This window comes from Pezoporus wallicus, unplaced genomic scaffold (assembly GCF_028554395.1).
Source record: "Pezoporus wallicus isolate ANWC-B61680 ecotype Strahan unplaced genomic scaffold, APGP_CSIRO_Pwel_v1 contig_5552, whole genome shotgun sequence".
Lineage (NCBI taxonomy): Eukaryota > Metazoa > Chordata > Aves > Psittaciformes > Psittacidae > Pezoporus > Pezoporus wallicus.
Genome location: NW_026640754.1, coordinates 1756274 through 1772766, shown reverse-complemented (window position 1 = coordinate 1772766; position 16493 = coordinate 1756274). Strand labels below are relative to the sequence as shown.

The 16493-nt window shown below is 43.0% G+C and overlaps 2 protein-coding genes across 9 annotated transcripts in view; one reads left to right on the top strand and one right to left on the bottom strand.

Moving 5' to 3' along the window:
* The window catches only part of MICU3 (mitochondrial calcium uptake family member 3), a 52297-nt gene extending 47694 nt beyond the window's left edge, over window positions 1-4603 (bottom strand). For 3 of the 8 annotated variants that reach the window (XM_057420347.1, XM_057420351.1, XM_057420352.1), the window contains exon 1: window positions 3923-4284. In XM_057420347.1, coding sequence (XP_057276330.1) covers window positions 3923-4204 — 282 coding nt within the window. In that variant the 5' untranslated portion in view covers window positions 4205-4284. Of the gene's footprint in view, window positions 1-3922; window positions 4287-4582 lie in introns of those variants that run through there. The other 5 variants (XM_057420349.1, XM_057420350.1, XR_008973624.1 and 2 more) reach the window with 4 other exon arrangements.
* A 6243-nt stretch (window positions 4604-10846) lies between these two features.
* On the top strand, window positions 10847-16276 carry FGF20 (fibroblast growth factor 20). Its single transcript, XM_057420298.1, has 3 exons — window positions 10847-11574; window positions 13802-13905; window positions 15162-16276. The coding sequence occupies exons 1-3, from the start codon at window positions 11274-11276 to the stop codon at window positions 15405-15407; spliced, it is 651 nt and encodes a 216-aa protein (XP_057276281.1). The 5' UTR covers window positions 10847-11273; the 3' UTR covers window positions 15408-16276.
* Window positions 16277-16493: the final 217 nt, after the last annotated feature.

Here is a 16493-nt window from a genome sequence, read left to right as displayed (position 1 = left end):
AGCATCTCCTAGACTTTAAAGAAACTGTCTATTGGTGGAGCTTTCCCAGTCTAGACCAAAACCTTCAGACACAAAACCAGCAGCTCCAAGCGCAGAATTTTACTTTGGTTCTGAAATGTTATGTGGTGGCAACGCTGGAATTAAAACTGTGGCTTTATTACTGTGTCTAAGATTTTGCTCCAGGTAATCACAAATAAACCCCTGGTCCTCAAGACTGCAGTCATTCTTCAGAGAGGGTCTGGGAAAAGGGAATCCTGTAGGGAGCTTAGCTTCATGCTGGTCCTGTAACAAATCTTACTCTCTACCAAAACACCTGTACTGATATGTTTGGTCAAGCAAGTATTTTTTTGTACTGACCACATGAGATTGGTCTGTTTGAAATGTCTGCCACACCACTAACCCCATGTTGGTGGCACATATCCTAGCTTCCAAGAAGTTGGGAGGGGACACACCTGGAACAGCTGACTCTGGCTGACCAAAGGGATATTCCATAATACACAGTATCATGCTCAGTAATAAAAAAATTGAGGAAGAAGGGGACAACATTCAGAGTGAAGGCATTTATCCTTCCATTTGTCTCCCCAAGTAACTGTTGTATGTGACGGATCCCTTCTTCCCTGGAGAGGGCTGAATGCCTGCCTGCTGATGGGAAATGGTGTATGAATTCCTTGGTTTGCTTTGCTTGTGTGCGTAGCTTTTGCTTTACCTGTTAAAATGTCTTTATCTCAACCCACGAGTTTTCTAACTTTCACCCTTCTAATTCTCTTCCCCACCCCACTGGGGAGCAGTGGGGGCGAGCAAGCAGCAGTCTGGGCTGTGTGGTGGCTGCTGGCCAGGGTTAAACCCCAACAAGATGGATGAGACAGCCACAGCTATCTTGAATACTTTTCAACACTTTGAATATCTGAATACTTTACATTGTGATACTGTCTCAGTTAAAAACTTACTACTCAATAACAAAAATTAAATTATCCATCCTCAATTAATGTTTCAGAATGGATTTTCTTTGAATGGAACCAAAAACTATGTGAGGAGATAATTTTGTTTTTCCCACATCAGAACATTTTTAAATTCTTTACTAATCTCCAGCAATTCCATGCTTTAAAGGAAATTATTTCAGGTTTTTCAAGGGTTTAGCATCACTACTGGGGCTTTTTTTAGTGGTTCTGCTAAGAAGTAACTAAGGTATGCACCTTTGCAAACCATCACCCAAAATACTCAATTTGTTAGCCAAGTCCCCCAAAATTTCCACCTGCTATATGGTCATTCTAGGTCAGAGCCTTACTGGTGGGGACAACAGAAACATTCAGTGTAACTGCTTCTGCCAGCTGCTGTAAATCTCTATACCAAGACATTGACATTCCATGTAAATGGCAATATTAGGATGAAACAGAAAAGTTTGGATTGGATGAAAGGAGGAAAAAAACATATTGGATGATTTGCCTTCGTGGAATGAAAAGCAGACTGAGACTGGAAATTAAATGGGGAGCTAAAGAAATAGGAAAGTGGGGGAAGGACAAACCTAGAAAGCCCCAGAAAACATTGCTAGACTTTGTACATCAGGAATAAAGGATAAACGTCTTTGACCTTCAAAAGCAGCTGGAGAGGATCCCAAGATGCCTGAGCCTCATCATTCTCTTTTGGCCAGTACATGACAGAACCATAAAAACCTCTTAGCAAAAAGTGCATCACATTTCCATTAAACTCATCTATATAGAAACTGCAGGTTATCATTTTCCAGCCATTACTTTAAACACACTCTGCAGTAGACCCATGAGCTCCAACCTTCATCCTAATAACACTTACATGACAGAACCCAATGAAATGTATATGACTTTTCATGACAAAATTTTCTATCTCAAACATTATGGTTTTTAAGCTGTTAAACACTATTAAGGTGTAAGCTCAGTACTTAAAATTAAGAATTAAAAAGTTACTGTCACTCCAGCAGCATAAATACAGCCTTCTAATAAAGGACACTGCAATATAAAACCACTGCAGAGTACCACTCAATGCAGTTTGAACACAGTATTTGCACCTTCTTTTCCCCCGGAAGACACCTCTGGAGGTGTTTTGGAAACCTGTAATGAAAGAGCTGGTGCTCAACACAGGTCTAGAGAGCAAACATAAATGGGAGTACAGATCACAGATGGAGCTCGTGGTCAAACTATCCTTGGTAGTTCACCAGCTAGATCCCATATCCAACTATGGTCTTTCCCCATTACCACACAAGCCTTTCTGCAGCATGACAGTCAACAATAAAGCAGACGCAATCCACTACCTCAGACCAAAAATTCCAGAACTATTTGAGCCTCATTTTTGGTGGGATTCAGTTAAAAGGCCATTTTTTCAGGAATGCTGAGCACTCAGATCTGAAATTTAAAAACAGTGAGACCCCTCATTCAGAAAGTAAAAAATGGAACATAAAGCTAATATTCTGAGATGTCATGCTGGGCATACACTCTGGACACACAAACGGAGTGCCAGTTAATCTTTCACATTTTTTATTATGCAAATGGAAAACCAAATTAATTAGAGCCTTTTCACAAAGGAGCATGGCATTTGTCTTGAAGAAAGAGTCTTGTGTACACACAGAAGACATATTCTATATATTTTTTTATTTTACATTGTTCCAGTATAACCTTAATTCTGACTTTGTAACCTCAGTGGTTTTATAGTGATGTGAAAATTCATAATTAGACATCACACTAAATTCACCCTTTTCAAGGGTGCAGCAGCTGTATCTCCCTTGAAAGAAGACTGAGAATTAAGACCATCTAAGTAAAAATGTAAAGTTCTGCCAAATCAAGGCAGTATGAAAAGCTGGAAGAGTTTGCCTTTGGTCTTCTGTGCCACAGTAACATACTCAAGACAACAAGCACATGAATAATAAAAAAACACCTGGCTTCACTTCCTTTCATAAAGGATGCTGCTAACAGAATCTGCCTTTTGGCTAATGACTCAGGGCAAAAGGGCTAACAACATTTATAGTTAAGCCCAAGGCCTCCACTGCAAAGACACAGATCCTCTTCCTAAACATATTACAAGATAGACTTGATCCACAGAAAGCAGGCTGTTTGCACCACTGATTTCCAGTCTCAGCAGACGCCATATTGACAAACTGCCTAATCACAGCTCTTGACGTTTAAAAAGAACCCAACTTTTTAATGAAGAAACTACTATCATCACCATATGTTACATACAGCATGGTACAGCATCACCATATGTTACGTACGACATTTCAGATAGAAAATTTTGTCATGAAGTTTCCTAATATAGGAAACTTCTTTTTCAGACTCACATCAACTGCTTTTTGTTACCCATGGTCATTTTGCTGAATTAGTTCAACTGAAGTGCTACTTATTTACACCAATCACTATTGCTATCACTTCTTATAAAATTCTGCAAGAACTTTCACCCTACAGCACATTTTACAGTGAGAAGGTAACTGTCTTAAATACAAAGAAGATGAGGGCAGGTTTTGCACTATCAGCAGCAGTTCCATTTGCAAAACACTGTTTTCTGTCAAAGAAAAATTCGCTGAGGACAGCTCCGGAGTCGAAAAGCCGTGGAGGACGCATGCAGTTGACGCTTTAAAGCGCAGCCAAGGCCGGCTGCCTGCCGCGACGTCCCACTGACAGCCCTTCCCTCCCGACGGGCGCGGAGCTCCGGCCCCTGTCCTCACCGCTGGCTCTGCCTCGCCTCCCAGCCCACGGGCAGGCCCCACGTGGGGTCACCTATCCGCCACCGCCTCGCACGGACCTTTACACAGCGAAGGGGAGGGGAGCGACGTTCCTCCATCCCCGCTGGCAGAGCCCGGCGGTGCCCCCCGCCGCGCTGAGCCGAGCCTGCCCTCGGAGTGCGGCACAGTGCGAAGGCGCCGGGCCGTGAGGGGCGAGGGGCGCGGCGCGCACACACCTACCGTCTCCTTGGCAGCGGCCGCCACGGGGATGGAGAGTAGCACCCGGGACCCGCCCGGCCCGGCGGCTGCCGGCTCCCGGGAGGGCTCCCGGTGCCGGTCTGATAGCCGGTACCCCATGTACGCGGCGAGAGCACCCCCCGCCGCCAAGCCCAGCTCCCGTCGCCACCGCTTCAGCCCCGCCGCCCCGGCCCCGCCGCCAGCCCACAGCCGCCGAGCCGGCTGCGCACCAGGCGTGGGGCCCAAGCGACGGCGCCACCGCAAGAGGGTGCGCAGGGCGGCCATGGCCCCCGCTCCGCCCCAGCGACAGCGGACGGAGCCCCTAGCGGTGCCGGCAGAAGCCTCGCGAGAAGCAGGGAAGGGGTGGGGAAGCGAGAGGCCCCTTCAAGTCCCCGCCCCGCGCCACCTGCCCCGCTGGGGTCGTCGGCTTGTCTGTTGCTTCGGTTGCGGAGCCTGCACGGGCTTCCCCGCCGCTCCCCGCGCAACCCGCCAGCGAGGCTGGAAGCTCCGGCTCCCGCCGTGGTTGTGGGAGTGCCCGAGGGGTCGCCTGGTTTCTGGGACAGGCGGCAGCAGGCGGCTGGGCGTTCTCTGCCCGCGGCGGGCTGCAGCCAGGTTGGTGGGACACGGGGTGGTTGGACACCAGGGAACAGAACAGGCGTGGACCTGAATCGGGGCAGTTGAAGCCGAAGTGTCTAGGAAGGGCGATGTCTTCCCATGGTGGACAACTGCACCACTGCTGACAGAGTTCATGTGTGGGCCTCGCTGCAGCTTGTTACGCAGACTGTGTACGCTCAGAAACGTGTGACAGAGCCTAACCCTTTGCTTGTGTACACTTGCACCCAAGAAAGTGTGCCAACACAGCCCTGCAATGTGTCTGCAGTAATCTGGAAGTGCTCGTTTCGTAAAAGGAAGAGCTTCTAAGCGTACCTCATTGGTTTCACAGCCCTGAAGGCCACAAGTGGATGTAGCATCAAGATCGGTCACTGGTTTACTGCCAAGGCTTTAGAAGCATCCAGTGATCCTAGTTACCCTTACTTGAATGAAGATGGATGCAACTCTGTCAGTCCTCTAAACCCTAGTAATTTCCCAACCTGTTTCCAAAGCCTTCAAAACTCCTGGGGAATACCCAATATACACCTGAAACAAGAAGCATAAGGATTGTTTCACATAAACTGAACTTAATCAGTGTTGCTTGTCTTACAGCATTTGTCACATTAAATCTTTGCTTTTAAAATTTACTGAAAGCTGACAAACAGTCTGACAGACTATTGCATATTTTCGAACTGTGTTGTAAAGTGACCATAGATGGCACTTAGTCCCATGAGTAACAGTTTTTAGAAATTAAATGTGAAACGGGGAGCTAACCAACTTGCCAACAAAGAGTTGCCCTTCACCATTCTCAAGACTGATCTAAGTAACACTCCTGTTTGGTTGCTTACTGCACTGATGCATTGGGACCCAATTTAAATACTTAATTTCCTAAATACCAGTAGGCTGCCTTCCCGAGGTCCATGTGACTTCTTTCTCCAATACCTCTCTTTCCATCTCAGGTTCTCAGAAAAGGGAAATTCTCCTGGCCCTATTTCAAGTGTATTTGCTGGTCATTTCACAGGGACCCCAAACCACGGTGTGTCCTACCCTTCCATACTCTTGTGTTATAAAGCCCTCTCTCCAGGAAAACAAACACTTGCAATGTCAACAGCCTCTCTGACACTCTTGGCTACAGGCAGTTTCATAAGCATAACCAAGAGCTAGTTAAAGACCAGTTGTTAAAGGTGATCATGTTCTTTTATCCCTGCCTGGTGCTGATGGGCAATAGGCACTGTCTGGCGTTCCTCCTGGGGCATTCTCCATGCTGCAGCCTGCATCACCACCTGCATTACCTCAAAACTTCATAAACTGCACACAGACATTTCAAATTACAGCATAACACAGTATTTTTTGCAATGGTCAGGTACAGCCTCAGTCTTCGTGTAAATATGTTTTTCCCAAGTTTCAACCATTTTTTCCCCCCCTAAATCTTTGGCTTGGTATATTATTATGAACAAGATTTCAGAAAATACACAAATTATAACTTAATTAGAATCACAGAATGGTTTGCGTTGGAAGGGACCTCAAAGATCACTTAGTTCCAACACCTCTGCCATGGACATGGACACCTCCCAGTAGACTGGGTTGGTCAGAGCCCTGTCCAGCCTGGCCTTGAACACTGCTGGGGATGGGACAGACACAGCTTCTCTGAGCAACTTGTGCCAGTGCCTTACCACCCTCATAGTAAAGAATTTTTTCCTAATATCTAATCTGAATCTCCCTCTGTCAGTTTAAACCCATTCCCCCTTGTCCTGTCACTACATGCCCTCATAAAAAGTCCCTCTGCAGATTTCCTGTAGGTACCCTTTACACACTGGAAGGCTGCTCTGAGGTCTCCCTCTAGCCTTCTCTTCTCTAGGCTGAACAAATCTAACTATCTCAGGCTGTCTTCATAGGAGAGGTGCTCCAGCCCTTTGTGGCCCTTCTCTGGGTTTGCTCCAACAGCTCCATCTGTGTTACACTTAGGGGCCCCAGAGCTGGATGCAGTACTGCAGGTGAGGTCTCACAAAAGCAGAGTAGAGAGGGAGAATCACCTCCCTCAACCTGCTGGCCATGCTCCTTTTGATGTAGCCCAGAATACATTTGACTTTCTGAGCTGCAAGCATACATTGTCAGGTCAGCCTTAACAGGTTTAAGCCACTCTCATACATTTTCATTTTTTAAGAAACCATTTCAGTGGTTATGATACTGTGTCAAGGGAGAATCGTGGCCATGTTTGTCAACCAACAATCTGACAGATCATACAACTGTAATCATGGCCAGGGTTGAATTACCTCAGAGCTATGTCTGGAAATGCAGGTATCTGGGGTGAATGATAGTTACAGTGTTTCTTTCAACATTTTAGAATACTTAAGCCAATTCATTCCTCAAGTAATTCAGTTCATTGTTCCCATATGTTAGAAACTAATTTTTTTTCATGTCTACTGCTTTATTTATGCTATATGTATGTTTCCCAAGCAAAAGTCTCGTCTTCAAATGTGTTTTAAATCTCTGTACTAAATGACAAAAGGCCAATACAAAGGCCAATATTTAGGTGTCAAGACAATAATAGTTTCAGGTGCTTAGCATGACTGAAACTCAAGTATTTCTCCTGCAGTTACATGACTAAACATCCAGTCTGGAAAATTTTGTACAATGTGGCTCTTGAATCTTTTCATTTCTAGCTGCCTCATTAAGAGACATCATTCACCAATACAACTACCTGTTAAAAATAGTCTAGTTTTTCCATTTGATTGGAAAAGGAGCCACTTTTGGTCAGTGTAGTGCCCCAATGTAAACCTGTTTGCTGGATGACTCATGAGTTCCCTAAACTGTGGACATGACTGTGAATTATCTCCCTGCTTACATTGTTTCCCTGAAATTGGTTAATGACCATTTTAATGACTTTTCAATGACACCTTGAGGCTAATCATTTTTTTTAATTTTTTTTTTTCCACTTCAAAAAACCCAATACACATCTGTAACTGCTTACACCTGGGTATGTTAGTCAGAACTTCCCTGCTGAGGTGTTTGCTTAGGAACAAGAGCACAATTTATTTGTGCAGCAAGTCAAAAACCGTAAGCTGTCTGCACATCTTATGTGTGCTGATTTAGAAACCATGTAATTTAAATAACTCAAGGTAGTTTTTATCCAGTGATCCTCTTGCGGAACTAATATAAAAGCTGACAAAAGCAGCATTTGAATGTTGATGTATATGGAAAAGGTCCATTCTCACTGGATAGAACTGGGTGTAAATGTGTGTTCACTACCCAGGTTCTCTGTCCCTCTTTACTTATGCAGGAGTTATGCATGTGTACCCACAAAAGCAGGGACAACAAAATCCTGAACCTTAAAAAGCTCTATGAATTTCTGTCTTCATTTAAAGAAACAAAACGAAAATGAAGATGCAAGAAATGTAGAACTTCCATACGAAAATAATTTTTACAGCACTGTAAATAGGTAGGTATATTTATATATACATGTATGTATACATGCATACATACCTGTAACTTTATCAGTTCAGAAGAAAAAGTTCTGAATGCTTCTAATTCTGTATGTATTGCATTTAAAAGTCATTAGATCATCAGATTATGTCCTGATTTCTACATGGATCTATGAAAATTATTCTGTTGTTCCTGGTAAATCCTGCAGAAGAAAACACCTTATTTTACTCAAGCTTGCAGTGCTCAGAAAGGCGCTCATTGTAACTTCTTTGTGTTGTGCTCATCTTGTTGAAAGCAGCCAACTATGTTCTCTTGTCCAATCTAGGAAGAATCTGGAACTGTCTGTGATACACTGATCTCTCCAGCTGGGCATATTCCTTTATGTTCTAATTAGTGTTTTTTGTTCAACACCGTGTTTACTTTCTCATGTATTCATGGCCTCACCCCTTCATTCCCCAGCCAATATTTTATCATTGACATTTTATGGCTTCCACAGCACTGTTGTGAAGAAGCTCTAAAATTAATAAAAGTGCAATAAATTGTTGGGCATAAAGTTTTACAGCCAACAGATATTTTTTATCCACCTTGACAGAAACCTGGATATCTCTCTCTATCTATATATAGACATATATATATAGCCTACCTATCAAAGATTTCAGACCATTGCTGTCTTTACTCCCATGGTGGCTACCAGGTTTTGCCTATGACAATATGCAATTCTTAGAAAATACATGGTAATTACATTGTCTATAGAAGCCCTAACTACTTGCTATGGAAATAAAAACTCGACCACATATGTATTTGTTCAACGACACTGAAAGTGCCGTCTCTAGGAAGTATACGTAGAGGTGATTAGATTGTACTGTATACTTTTAAGCTGAATTATGTACTCTTGTAAAAACACTCTTCAAAATTATTTAACTTCCCATGCTATAGTCTCAGAAGGTGAAAAAAAAAATCTTTAGTGTTATCTTTTCCTGTCACGTGACTAGTGCAAACACACAAAAAAATTCTTATCTTTTTGTTTCTTTTCTGGTACTTTCTAAAACAGCATAACCGGTTTAGTGCCCAGACATTAAAGACTCCACTTGGAAAAGATTGAGGTTATATATTCCACTCTAAATGTTTCCACTATATAACAGGAAAGATTTAGCCATAAGGGTCTTCCAGTGTGTGATGGCTGAGGATTTTGGAGTTTGTTTGAAAAATGAACCCTTCTCTACTGGAGACAGTGGTGCCATCAAATCAGAAGAGCCCTCTACTCTTTGTAGGACTTGGAGAGTACTGCTTGGACTCGGAAACATGTGTACTGGAGCATCTTTAGGCACAGAATAATAAACTTCCTCCATTTAGGTGTACTATCCTAGCACATGTCCTGCAACTTAGCAGCTGTGGTGAACAGTTTGATCTTAACCTGCCAATCATGTCAATAAAAATACTTGATGCATGTTTCAAACGTTTTAGGTGTATTTGAGCAATCAATGTACAGGCTACTTGAGAAATAGGTGCCATATAGATTATTCAACTTTGATCTATTTCTTTGATTTAGCACTGCAATTAGGTAGATTTGGTTCAAAGAGAAAGCTCATTGGTTGATGTTTTACACTGATGTGATAATGTTTACACAGATGTGCTTTGAAATCTCGATTATGGTGGATTTTTGGGTCCCACCACATGACAGGCTCCTGTTATCTGAAAGGTAAAATAATATAACATCTATCTGTAACTGCCCTCAGAGCAGGTCCGCCTGTGCGCTCCTCTGAGGTGATTTATCTGATCATTGTATTTAGCGTTAGTTTTTTCAGTTTTAAATCCCTCCACAGTAAATCACTTGCTTTAAAGCAACCTTTTTGTAATTCAGGTGCACACAGGGGCAGTACTGAGGACTGCAATGATGAAAAGGTGTAGCATTACCTGCTTTAAAGCACCTGCCAATTAATTAGCCCTATACTCTCCATAGCAAATAAAGCTAAGCAGGCAAATCCATTTGATCTCTCAGATTTAGACTGTGACTGAAAAGACGACGGAGCAAGACAGGAGAACTAATCTTTCATGATTCTCTGCAACTTTTTTGTTTAAATGAAATCTTAAACCGCCAAGTGATTCTCTTTTGAACTTTTGAAAGAAAAAACTATGAGAGATCTTTGCATTTTATACTGGCAAGAAACTGCATTGCATATATTGAAAGCTAGTTTGAGTCCTAAAATTCATTACATGTTACAGAAAAAAGCAGCAAAGAAGGGAAAGTCAAGCTCTTAGTTTTTTTTACCATTGCTAATAATGAACACGTGTTCCACCAATGCATTTATGTGCATGAACCATTCTACTCTGGGGATGAAAAAATGCATATGTGCATCTGGAACAGGACAGCGAAGTCCTAAATTGATTCAAAACACTGTAGGAAGACAACAGAGATCTTTCAGTAGATGATGTTATTGCTCATTTGTGATGCTCACGGACCTTGGTTACGGGCCCAATGCAAAACCCCAAAGAAGATGGATTAGGGGAGCCACCTCTCAATCTTTCTTCTCTGTAGGTTTTGAGAATACTTATCCCAAACCACGCCATCATGCCCATTTCTGTCTTTAAGACGATGTGTCGATACCCAGGCCCTATAAATCGGTTTCATGTCACATTAACGATAAATTAAATGCGAGGGAGAATTTGCAGAGGGGAAAACACCTTCCCGACTATGCCAATTTCTGTAGAAATTCCCCTCCTTGTAGCTGAAGCGATAAAAGGGAAGGGTAATGCATGTACATTTTATTAGCGTTTTAGAAACACGGAGTAAAACTGTCAGATCTTTGTGTTTTTCCTTTCATGTGTGTCTGGGCAGGTCTAACCCTCAGGTAACGCCCTTTCTCCTTCTTCCCTCCTGCCTCTCCTTGCACCTGTCCACGTAATGCTCCGGCAGCTCCCCGTTCCCGCCTGCCCGCCCCCCGCTGCCCGCTCAGCTCCGTTCCTCCGCCTCCCCGATGACTGGCTGCGTTCGGCGGGGCGTGGGGGCTGCGCCCGGAGCTCCCTCCCCGCCGCCGTCTCAGATCAGAGGAAGGTGCGAGGAGAGGGGGAGCCGGTTTACAATTTCAAACGCAGCCTCCCCGCAGAGGGCTTCATTAGCATATGTCAGGGGGACCGCCGTATATATATATATACACACGCGGGGCGTATAAACACCACCGCGCCTCCTGGCTCACTCGACTCGGCTCGGCTCAGCTCAGCACGGCTCGGCCCTGCCGGCTCCCCATGCTTGGGGCCCCGCTGCGCACCCCCACATGCCCTCCGGGAGAGGCCGGCAGCCGCTTTCCGCCGCCGTGCCCTAGCCCGCTCGCCCCGCTCCCCCATGGCTCCCCTGGCCGAGGTGGGGGGCTTCCTGGGCGGCCTGGACGGCCTGGGGCAGCCGGTGGGCGCCCACTTCCTGCTCCCGCCCGCAGGCGAGCGCCCTGCTCTGCTCGGGGACCGCCGAGCCCCGCCGGAGCGGGCAGCCCGCGGCGGCGCGGCAGCGGCAGCGGCGGCAGCAGCGGACCTAGCGCACTTGCAGGGCATCCTGCGGCGGCGGCAGCTGTACTGCCGCACCGGCTTCCACCTGCAGATCCTGCCCGACGGCAGCGTGCGCGGCACCCGCCAGGACCACAGCCTCTTCGGTAGGCGGCTGCGGCACGGCCCCGGTCGCGCTCTGCCTGCGGGCCTGCGCGGGAGCGTGCTCCCGCTCGTGTCCGTGTGTGCGCGCGTGTCCGTGTGTACATGTATCTCCCATGCTAACGGGAAGGCGGTGCGGGACCGGTGGTGCTGGGCAGGGGTACCGGCGGGATAAGCGACATCAAACCTTGGGGCTGCAGCAGGGCAAAGGGGCTGCGCATCCTTTGCCGGGCTCCGCTGCTGCTTGGGTGGCTGTCACTGCGGTAATGCGCCTGCAGGTTTAGTGGGGAGGGTCGAAAGTCCGACCGACTTTTTCTGTGTTCCCTGTCTGTATCGCAGCTGCTTGAGTCTTTGTAGAATAATACAGTTACTGGGCATCCTGATGCTTAGACTGGGTTAGGCTGCTTTGGTTTGCAGGGTGGAAAGTTGAAGCAGAGGGGCCTAAAATACCTCTTTGCTCAAATCCGTAACATGCTTCCCAGTCAACTTTCTCCGTCAATAAACCAAAAGCCGGTGAAGGCAACCCCAAAATGTAAATGCTTCCTGTGATATAGGGGTAAATCCTAGGTAGTAGTCGTAGGAACTGTACATCTGAACAAACCTGCCGTTGTCAAGTACATGTGAGTTTTTGTGTGTATTGATTTAGCAGTTGTAAAAAGGTGATTAAAGAGTTTCCTATCCTCCTCTCTATAGTCAAAACAATCTGCTGGAATAGCTCTTAATTGCTTTTATAACACATGGGTGTTTTCAGAAGTAAAAGAGCAGTAGTCAAACAGACAGTTCTTCTCAGAAAGAAGATTTCCTACAGCGTGTAAACATGAAATAAATCTTTGCTTTAAAAGGAAAAAAAAAAGAAAAAAGAAAAAAGCCCCAGATCAAACATTTACTGGGATTTTTAGAAATGTTCTTCCTTTATGCTACCACTTTCTCGGCAGGTTTGTCTGATGTGGTTGCTTTGTGGGTTGAGTCACCTGCTTATTAGAGTTTGAAAAAGGCTGGCTTAGAAAATTATACCAGAAAGACAAAATGCCTCCAGCTCTTTTTATGGGACTTTGTCCTTCAGGACCTGGAAGACTGGGATGATTTACGTGCAGCAGAGTTTGTGATGCTTACTCTTTGTAAAGGATTTACTTTCTTTGCTGCTTGGTAATATAAATAAGAAACCTGCAAAGCTCAATTAAAATTCAAAACATTTTAAATTGTCATACAGTCCAGACAGTCCATCTGTGTGAGAGTGAAAAGTGGTCCTAAATGATAAAGAGTAACCGTAAACACAGCAAATAGACAAATGTCATTATCAAATGCACCACTTAAACCCACTTATCTTAGATTCAGACTTTTGTGGTTTTGGTGCTGCACAGCAGAATCTCAGGTATGATTCTGGAACAACTTCTTTTTGAGGCTTTGTTTACACTGCTAACAACTTCCAAAAAGCCAGTTCACACATTCCCTTTCTTTCATGTTTTGTATGTACTGTAATCTGTGCATATCAATTGGTTAAATATGTCGGTATACCCTTGCCAAATTCAGGCTTCAAATAGTGCCTCATCTCTTGAATACTTTATATTATTAATATATATTACATTTTGGGGCAAATGCATTATTTATATTACTATAACTCAAGCATTAGCAAATAAGCAGCATATTTCATGCACATAAAAAGCCTGCACTGAAGACAGCAAGTTGTGTCAGGAGGTGTGGGCCCATATGCTAGATAAGATGTCTGGCAAATACTTTTTTTTCCTGTGGGTAGATTCTGTTATATAAAATTCCCATCTGTACTTTGATTTCCATTCAAATGATCTGATAATGGGTGTGTTTTTTTAAGATAACGCTATAGAGAAAGTAAAGTATATGTTCAGGTAATTCAAACCTATCTTCCAATGTTTGAGTAGGCAGTTTAGCAAATAGTGTGTAATCAATATAGACTCCAGCTGCATAGTACTGAAGGCTTTAGCATCAGCGCCGAGTAAAATCCTTGCATATTCAGTGTTAAAAAAACCCAGGTTCTTAAATGGTGTAGAGTTCTTGTTCCTAGATGCAGCTTCTCAGATGCTTTCCTGTGCATGTTCAAATGCAATATTTGAAATTTCAGAGAAGCTAAGCCACATTTACTATCACATGTAAATTTATTTTCTACTTATTTTTCACTTATTGTTTTCTACTGTGTTTTGAATGATACATATTGTATGCTTACAGGCTGAACTAAAGCCATCTCTCTTATTTTTTCAGGCATCCTTGAATTCATCAGTGTGGCAGTGGGACTGGTCAGTATTAGAGGTGTGGACAGTGGCCTTTATCTTGGAATGAACGAGAAGGGAGAACTTTATGGCTCTGTAAGTGCCACTTTCAAGTCAGCTCATACATGTTGCAGTTTTGATTCACTTCTTAGCACTGTGCAAACCCCTTAAGTAGCTACCCGATATCATCTTAGCTTTCGGAACACTAACATCTTTGCCTGTTCAAATGTATAACACATTTTTAAAGTATACAGTATACCCTTGGATACTAAGTATTTGATGAGAAAAGTTTCTCTGTCCTAGATGAAGAGAAAAAAAAAGAAATGCTCCTCTTAAATTATGACAAAACGTAGATAAACCAAGTATTCAAACATCATTTAAGTTGCCTGCTATCTAGTTTTCTTTCTATCAATACTGCCAGTGTATCACAGTGCATACTCTATCATCAAAAACATTGAATGGAACTGGAAAAAAGATAAAAGGATATTTAGGGAACAAATAAACAACAATTAGTATAATGCCCTGACTTACTTTATGCATAGCCTAATGCTCCTTTACAAATCAGCAGGTGGTACTTCCAGGTACCAGCTCTTTAACATAAAACAATCTTTAAAATGCCAGGCAAAAGTGTACAATACCATATGTCAAAGTTAGGTGCCACTATTGAAAAATTGAAGTGCTGCAAGAGTATTGGCAGCATCTGTAGATCCTGACTGGAATATTTTCATTGAATAATGAAGCATTTGATTGTATCTATTAACTAACTTCAACATATGACCGTAAAAATGTAATCTTTGATTTTTTTCCAATACTCTCAGGGAAATAAGTCTTAGACTCTTCTCCTTTCAAGTCTAAAAACATCTTGAGATAAAATACTCTGTCTCTCCAATTCCTTTGTTTGTGGTTTAAAATGTGAGAAGTGATGCATACTACAAAGAGCACATGGAAGTATCTTCCTGATAGGTTCCATTGCATCTGAGTCCTTCCACCAAATCTCATTTTTAGAATGGTAGATGCAACTTTACGTAACAGAGTTCCTGTAGGCCAGGTATTTTAGTTAAATAGTAAATAATGCCTTCTTAGTTGTTAATAACTATTTAATTTGTGTTTAAACTCAAAATTGTATATGTACAGGTTCAGTTTTAAAAATGATTAAGATTAAAGTAGGCTTCCAGACTCTGTCAGGTCTACATACTCTTCTGAGGTTTGATGTGTTGACAGTTAAATGAACAGTAAAGCTACACAGAGCCTAAGCCATTTTGTTTATTTTTATCATGTATTTTTTCTTATGTGTGTTATGATATCTAGCAACAGCTTGACTTATTTTTCTTTGCTTTTTTTTTTTTCTGTAGGAGAAACTAACTTCTGAATGCATCTTTAGGGAGCAGTTTGAAGAGAACTGGTACAACACTTACTCATCCAATGTGTACAAACATGGAGATTCGGGGCGGCGATACTTCGTAGCACTGAACAAAGATGGTACTCCCAGAGATGGGGCAAGATCCAAAAGACACCAGAAATTCACTCATTTCTTGCCCCGGCCCGTGGATCCTGAAAGAGTTCCAGAACTGTACAAAGATGTCTTAGGATACAGCTGAGGAGGGAGGCAACTGTGGGGAACCCCCCCCCACAATGGATCTGTTGCCCCTACTTTCATGGCAATACCAGCATGAGGAACCTGCAGAGGTCTGGGATGATGGATTGGAAGAAGCTACTTTGTGATAGGCAAACATCTATTTTATAACCTTTGGATTTAGGAGACAAGCCTTAAAGCTGGCAGTGGACCATCCTCCTTCAAACCTGCTGAACTGTTTGGTAGCCAGTAACCAGAGGGAAGTTGGAGTGTGACTTTTTAAAAATAACAAAATCTTGGCAAATTTGTCTGGATTACCTGTAGTCCGTGAATTAGCAGAGGGCTACCTGCATCACACTGATGAGATGACAGCTGGAAGAAATAGAAATAAATGGACTGTAAAATAGTAATAAATCCTGAGAACTGTATATGAAGTCATAGTGTCTCCACTTTAGCAATGGATCTTAGATGTTGATGCATCATAGAGCTGGAACTTTTCTTCAGGATGGACCTATTTATACATCTCCAGATAGCATATATTTATTTTATATATTTATTTATTAAAGAGTTTATTTTTTACTGGGATATGAAGAGAATACAAGCCCCTAACCCCAATGAAAAATCATTTACAGTGCCAATATTTACACTTGAGTAGTATCATGAGGCAGAAATGACATTACATTGCAATGCATCCAAACCCTGAACATTCATATTTCATTGTTTGTCAGTTACAGATAAGGTTATATTTTATGCACATACCATTGCCTTGTGACTGTCCTTATTTTTTAAAAGAATGTTTAATTTTTTAATTTTTTTACCTATGAGAGTGCCTTACAGATCTGTATTGAATTCCAATGCACATTTAAAAAGGGAATTAAAGGTTATTTCACTTTATTTGGTTTACTGTCTTTTTTAAATTGAGAGTCACTTAGCACACTATGTGTAACATTTCAAACCTGCAACATTTGTGACATGTATTGCAGTTACCTTGAAAGAAAAAGTGTTAGCTCTTGAAATCTTGATGCAAATCACGGTATGCTTGATTTCTTTTTTTCTTTTTGCCAAATGGTTCCTGCTGTCTTTACTAACAAATAAATGCTCTCTGAATTAC

What these genes read in the sequence shown, in the direction of transcription:
- FGF20 (XM_057420298.1), top strand. Translation starts at nt 11,274, where the DNA reads ATGGCTCCCCTGGCCGAGGTGGGGGGCTTCCTGGGCGGCCTGGACGGC. An exon ending in CCAGGACCACAGCCTCTTCG is followed by an intron (nt 11,575 to 13,801) that starts GTAGGCGGCTGC and finishes TTATTTTTTCAG; the next exon opens with GCATCCTTGAATTCATCAGT. An exon ending in AGGGAGAACTTTATGGCTCT is followed by an intron (nt 13,906 to 15,161) that starts GTAAGTGCCACT and finishes TTTTTTCTGTAG; the next exon opens with GAGAAACTAACTTCTGAATG.